Genomic DNA, 7004 nt, shown 5'->3' with positions numbered 1-7004 from the left:
GTGCACTGGATTTATACTGATGTGATAATCATCGATAAAGTATACTTACACCTTGGATAAGTGTTATGTTCTTTCTAGAATATTGGCAAAGTATGCTAGTTTCGGATGTATGGAGTATACATTGGACTGGGACCGATATTGATCTTGGTAAAGATACTATAATCTTACTGTTGTATCTTTCTAAGTCAATATCACTAGTTGATCTTAGATTAAAAGATCTTAATCCTGACATGCTTAGGTTCAATCTCAGGAGTGCTATTCATGTTCTTTGATTTGTTAGTTAAGCCTACTTTTTGGTCAGGGTGATACGTACATTTTGGGAACATGATAGTGCAATTGAGTGGGAGCGCTAAATAAAGATATGGAATCTATAACTTTTTTCTGGATATAGAAGCGAAACAATGATTTCCTTCGACCTTGGCTTAATAGAGATAAATGGAAGAGCTCTTGTTTAAGTGATTATATTAGCTCACTCAAATATCATTTATAGGAAGCTAAGTGTTTTAAGGATAAAATACATTGAGGGGTCACTAATAGAAAAATGGGTTTTAGTGATACACATTGAGTGACACTAAAATCATTTAGTGACACTTCACCCGTCACTAATGAGGGTGACTGGAAAGACAATTTTTAGTGACACTTCACGCGTGTCACTTAACCTTTTTACAGTCACTCATTGCGCGTCACTATAGGCATTTAAAGTCAAGTTTTGTCAGACTTAAAAAGTATTAGCTACACTCAAAAAGTGTCACTATATCTTTTTTTTTTATTCTTTATTATTATTTTTAGAGGTATAGTGACACACAAAAAGTGTCACTATATTAAATATTTTTCTAAAAAAAATAATATAATTTTCTCAAAATAATTTTTATAATTTTATTTTTAGAAAATTAATCATTTTTTTTTTAATTAAGAAAAGCAATATCATATTTTTATATTTTTTTATTTATTCTAAACCAAAACAATATACTATATTTTAGTAATACTATATTTCTAAGTTATTTCTAAAAAACATATTAAGGTGATTGTTATTCATTTTTTTTTTTTGATATTAAAAGGTGAAATAGGAGTCCAATTTTTTTTAAAATCATCTTTATAATTTATTCTTAATTTAATAAATTGTACTCAACAAATTAAAAAGTATAATTTATATTTTTACAAATTAATCTATACATTGGAAAAATTAAATAAAATTATTAAGTATAAGTCAATATAAAATATTTTACAAAGAAATTACAGGTGCAAAATGTACAAACATGTTCAATAATTTTCTAAATCTATACCGAAAACCAACAAAAAAGCAAATCTGAAAACTAATTGAGCAAATGAAAAACACAACATACACTAATCAAAGTAGAGAAAATAAAGAACAAAGGCACCTCAACCAGCAGAACATTAACCAAAATATCGAAACCAAACTCAATGTGGTTGCATGGTTCTGAGCAGATTTGAACAATTGCAATGCGAAACACCATGTATCATCAACGGGAAATGACAAATTTTCAAGCATGTATAAAATTTCTCATCTCACATTCATTTTTTCTCCCCCCAAGACACTTGTATAAAAATTGATAATTTACAAGTTCAACGAAAAATTCCAATATGCAAACCTCAGGTGGATGTACAATCACTTCTTGACCATCATCTCCTCCTAATGAGCATTCGGGCCTTCGAAACGTCATGAGAGCAGCCAAAGCCGCAATATTTGCGGTATCCACAAGGTTTCTATTAACAAATTATTCAAGATGAAAATTCAATATAGATACTCAAAACAAATGAACTACACAAAAGGAAAAAAAAAGAGCTTGTGCTTGAAGGGACAAGATTTACAGCTTACCTTCCATTATCTAGAATATGTAGGTCAATACGGATGGCCCAAACAAATTTTCCTGGAAGAACACAAAGCGATACAGTGTCAACAACCCTACTTTCTCTGCACATACATTTCAAAATTCCAATTGTTAACTTTTCCTTTCAGTTTACAATCAAACTAATTACTAATGGTAAAGAATATCAAACCTTAGGCCATGATCTATAACATGGCCAACCTCAATAGCAGCCTCGGTGGGGCGGCCAGGCTCAAAGGAAGGATCAACCATAGGGGAGAACTCAGTGAAGATGGAAAGCATGCCCTCATTGGAGTGGTCACGATAGGGTTGAACCAATTGACCCGTCACAAAAACCATGACATGGGTTTGGCCCAGCTGCAGCTCTACCGAGCCATCGTCCTTGCCGAAGGTGATGATGACATTGCGATAGTTGAAAGGACGGCGACCGTCAACTCGGAGGTTGGAGAGAAGAGCTACCTTATTTTTATTTTTTAGTTTTTATTTTCAGTTTAATAGCATAGATAAACCTTGACGCATTTCAAATTGACTTCTTTATCTCAAGTCAAAATAAATGTTCATATAAACATTTAAGGCCACCTGAATTACTAATAGCGTTTAGAAAACAAAAACACAAAATGTGAACAAGAGTATGGATTATTAACAAGCAAATGTTATAGCACCTTGTTCCTACGATTAGACCATCGGAGGCTGAGTTTTCGCCATCTTTTTCTTGGCAGCTGGAACAATGAGAGAGAGGAAGAAAGAGGCGCTGCAATTTTTTTTGAAGGGAGGGAGGCGCTGCAATTGTTTTTGAAGGAGGGAGGCGATGTGTTAGAGTGGAGAGAGGAGAAGTTTTAGGGTTTTGTTAGTTTGGTTGTATGAAATAATAAGAGAGAGAAAAATATAATAAGAGAGAGAACTTTTAAGAAAAATAAAAAAAAATCAATATATGCTTTTCTTTAGGTGTTTCAGCGTCACTTTATGGGTGAGTGGGAAAGTCTTCCCACACGCGTATTGGGTGATGCTATAGTTAATTAATTCATTTTTAATAAAAAATAAAAAAGTAAATTTAAATTTTTTGAATAGTTTTAGTGACACGCATTGTGGGTTAGCAATACTAAAATTTTAAAGTCATATAATGCGTGTCACTAAAAATTCTTTAAAATATTTAGTGACACGCACCTTTTGTGCAAGTCACTATAGAGTGTCACTAAAAATCAATTTTGTAGTAATGGGTGAAACGATAAATTTATACCTACTCGGTGTAAATCATCTATAGAGGATCTTTGATTATTTGGATTAGAACGATGGTTAAATGTTTATAGCGTATCTATATCGTGGAACATATAGAGCGTTCTATATGACTGAGAGTGCAATTCCAAGTTCTATGGTAGATGCAACAAGGAATTAATAAGTCAGTGAATTTACGTGGTAAGTTCTGGGTCTGCTTATTGGAAGCTCGGTTATATAGGCACATGGTCCCCATACTAGTTGAGACCATACTGCTTGTAAGACTCAGTTAATTGATGTAAATTAATCAATTATAATTCTAAAATTAGACTATATCTAGTTTATGAATTTTCACTAAGCAAGGGCTTAATTGTGAAGAAAAGAGATTCTAGGTCTTATTTATTAATTAAGAGACTTTATTAAGTCTAATTAATAAATATATTAAATGTCAATTTTATTTGATAGTTATTCTTTAATTATTAAATAAATAGTTTTGGCTTTTAAGTGGTTAAATTGGAAAAATGGCATCTTTGAGAAAATAAGGAAAAATTGTTGAAAAATAGCAAAATTCCAAAGTGGGGCCCACATCCTATGGTCGGCCACTTGTAGGGAATTTTTCATTTAATTTTTTCAATATTTTAATGCCTAATAATTCTAACCTAAACCTAGGTGGTTGCCTATAAATAGATAGTGATGCCTCATATCAAACGATGATGAAATTCAAGCCTTTAGTCAAATTTTCTGAGCCATCACTTCTCTCTATTTTCGAACCACTCCTCTCTCTTTCTCTCTTCATATTTTCATACCCTATAGTGATAGAGTAAGTGCCCACACACATCAAGTGGTACTCAATCATAGTGTGTAAGGCTGTGAAGAATCTAGTTTCAAGAGAAGGAGATTCGGACTCAGATCTTGGTGATACTCTGCTACAGACAGAATACAAGGGTTAGAGATCTGAGTGGAATGAGACATTATTATTCTGCTGCACCCACTGTAAGGTTTCTGTAACTTTATATGTGTTTATTTACATTGTTTTAGAGATTCATATTTCGGATGTTAAATAACATACGTGGTAGTAAATCTTGATCCTGGTAAAACATATTCCAACTGTTGCCCCCCATGTGTGATGAGAGCAATTCCTTTACCAAAAAGTTTATTGATGGCTGATTTGTCTACATGTAATTTCCAGATGGGCTTGTCTTCATTCTCTTCTGGTAGGGAGTCCTATTCTAGTCCTTTGTCTGGCTCGGGACTATCTTTTGAATTGTCTTCCTCTTTGCCTGTACATTCCACCACAAAGTCGCCAAATTCTACCCTTTTACTGCTTTGTAGGGTTGAAAAATTATTTCATACAAACCCAACTCTATAGCCCACTGGAGTAACCACCCAGAAGTGTCGGGCTTTTGCAATACTTGGCACAAGGGTTGGTCGATATATACCCAAACAAGATGAGCTTGGAAATAGGGCCTTAACTTTCTTGTGCCTAAGATCAGACAGAAAGTTAGCTTCTCAATTAAAGGATACCGACCATCTACCTCAACCAATTGTTTGTTGATATAGTAGAATGGATGCTAGGCATTATTCTCTTCTCTTATCAGCACGAAGCTTACAGCGTATTCAATGACTGCTAGGTAAATCCCTAATTCTTCACCGACTAAAATTTTTGAGAGTACAAGAAGCTTTGAGAGTTTCTTTTTTAGCTCTTGGAAAGCGTTTTTGCATTCCTCTATCCATTCAAAATTCTTGTTATCTCAGAGGATGTTAAAGAAGGGAACACACTTGTTTGTTGACTTTAAAACGAATCTGCTGAGTGCGGATATCAACCAATTAAGTGTTGCATTTCCTTTATTTTTGTTGGCGACTTCATATCCAGGAAGGCTTGTATTTTCTCTCGGTTGGCTTCTACTCCTCGAGCATTAACATAAATCTAAGAAATTTACCCGAGTTGACCCTAAAGGAACACTTTAAAGGATTGAGTTTTATGTTGTATTTTCTGAAGATTTTGAAGCATTCATCCAGATTCTCTATATGCCCCCAGCCTTCCTAGTTTTGACAAGAATTTAATCCACATATACTTCCATATTATGTTAGATCTGGTTTTTGAACATTTTGTTTGCTAACCTTTGGTAGGTAGCTCCAGCAATTTTCAAACCAAACAAAATTACTTTATAATAGTATAGACTAATTTTTGTTCAGAAGCTTGTATGTTCTTAGTCAGGTGGATGCATTTTGATTTGATTGTACCCCGAATAGGCGTCCATAAAGCCTAAGATTTCATGTCCGACAGTTGCGTCAACAAGCTGATCGATTCTTAAGAGTGGAAAACAGTCCTTGGGTCACGCCTTATTGAGGTCAATGAAGTCGATACATACTTGCCATTTTTTGTTTGGCTTGGGTACTAGTACGGGGTTGGCTACCCAAGCCGGGTAGAAAGATTCAATAATGAACTTGTTTGTGTGGAGCCTTTCTACCTCTTCTTTTAGTGCATGTACACATTCTTTGTCAAGTAATCTTCTCTTCTACTTATTGCTTTCTCTGGTTCCTGCTCTCTCAGCTCCTGAGCTGGCGCCATGGCACGAACGAGATCCAAGAATCATGGAAAGCATCTTTCTGCAACTAAAATTACCAAGGCGTTGAAGAAGCGTGGACCGACTTCGTCGAGTGATGCAAAGAAAACTAAATCAATGGATGAAATTTTAAGGATTGAACCCATCGTTTTCACTGATGAGGAGGATACTCCTGAACCAGACCCCGAAGCTTTCCAGGCCCTCTCTCCTCGTGCATCCTTGCGAGAACTGAAGCGCCAAGACGATGTGCGAAATGATTTTGCTCAATTCTTGGAAGCAAATAAATCGTGCAGCAGGGCTTTATCGCAAGGTAACTCCCCTGTACCCCCTATTCTTCGTTCTGGTTCTGTGGTTAGATGCTTAGATAATTCTTTTCAGAACATTGAGAAAACTGGCAGTGAGGAATTAACAGTGAAAATTACAAGGGATGATATTGAGGAAGAGATATCCTATTGGAATTCAGCTATTCTTTGTTATGTTTTGGGTGCCAATCCACCATTGGAAGTTCTTGAGGGATTTGCTAGGCGAATTTGGAAGGAGAATGTGGACAAGGTTGGACTCATTTCTTATGGTATCTTCCTGATCAGGTTCTCTTCTGTTGAATTTAGGGATAGTATTCTTCATGGAGGGTACACTTTTTTCAATAAGCGGCCTGTGATCATGAAGGCGTGGGATCCAGACACTAATTTCAGGAAAGGAGATATTTGCAAGGTTCCCATTTGGATTCAAATTGAAGATCTGGACCTGAAATATTGGGGACAAAAGACCTTGTTCAAGATTGTGGGACAAATTGGTGAATCTATTATGGTTGATGAAGTTACCAAGCAAAGACAAAAGCTTAATTTCCCTAGAGTTCTCATAGAAGTTTCTTTGGAACAAGAACTGCCAACAACTATTAAATTTGAGAATGAGTATGGTTACACTGCTGCAGTGGGTATTAAGTATGAATGGAAGCCAACAATGTGCGAGAATTGCAATGGTTTGGGACACACTACAGATGAATGTAAGAAGAAATCGAATTTGCAAGGGAAATAGTGGGTTGTCAAAGGCATGACAGGGGTGCAAAATGCTGCTCTAACCTCGGGGATTATGGCAGATTTGGGAGCTGATATGTGTTCGAAACAGGTAGAAGGAAATGCTAATATAGCTACTGATGCTCTTAATATTGATCAGTGTGCTGGAAAGGTTATTAGTAGGGATTCTGAAGGGTTCAAACCGATTACTAATGGCTGGAAAAATAAAGGGACAAAGAAGCAAAATAATACCAGCACTTTGAACTCTTTTGAACCATTACAGGAACATTTGGCAGTGGAGACGCAAGTGAGTGACACACCAATTGCACATCAAGCTAATACAGGAGGAGGGGGAGAGCCTCCCA

The 7004-nt window shown here is 35.7% G+C and overlaps 1 protein-coding gene across 1 annotated transcript; it reads right to left on the bottom strand.

The window, feature by feature from the left end:
- Window positions 1-1323: 1323 nt before the first annotated feature.
- Window positions 1324-5631, bottom strand: LOC115723591 (exosome complex component RRP45B-like). The gene is made up of 4 exons (XM_061104755.1): window positions 5552-5631; window positions 2020-2328; window positions 1838-1933; window positions 1324-1725 (listed from the first exon to the last, which is right to left on the bottom strand). Exons 1-4 carry the CDS (start codon window positions 5629-5631, stop codon window positions 1503-1505), a joined length of 708 nt encoding a protein of 235 aa, XP_060960738.1. The 3' UTR covers window positions 1324-1502.
- Between the last annotated feature and the right edge of the window lie 1373 nt (window positions 5632-7004).

The sequence above is a fragment of the Cannabis sativa genome, chromosome 9 (assembly GCF_029168945.1).
Source record: "Cannabis sativa cultivar Pink pepper isolate KNU-18-1 chromosome 9, ASM2916894v1, whole genome shotgun sequence".
NCBI classification, from domain to species: domain Eukaryota; kingdom Viridiplantae; phylum Streptophyta; class Magnoliopsida; order Rosales; family Cannabaceae; genus Cannabis; species Cannabis sativa.
The sequence above is the reverse complement of the archived record's forward strand: the minus strand, read 5'-3'. Positions and strand labels throughout refer to the sequence as shown.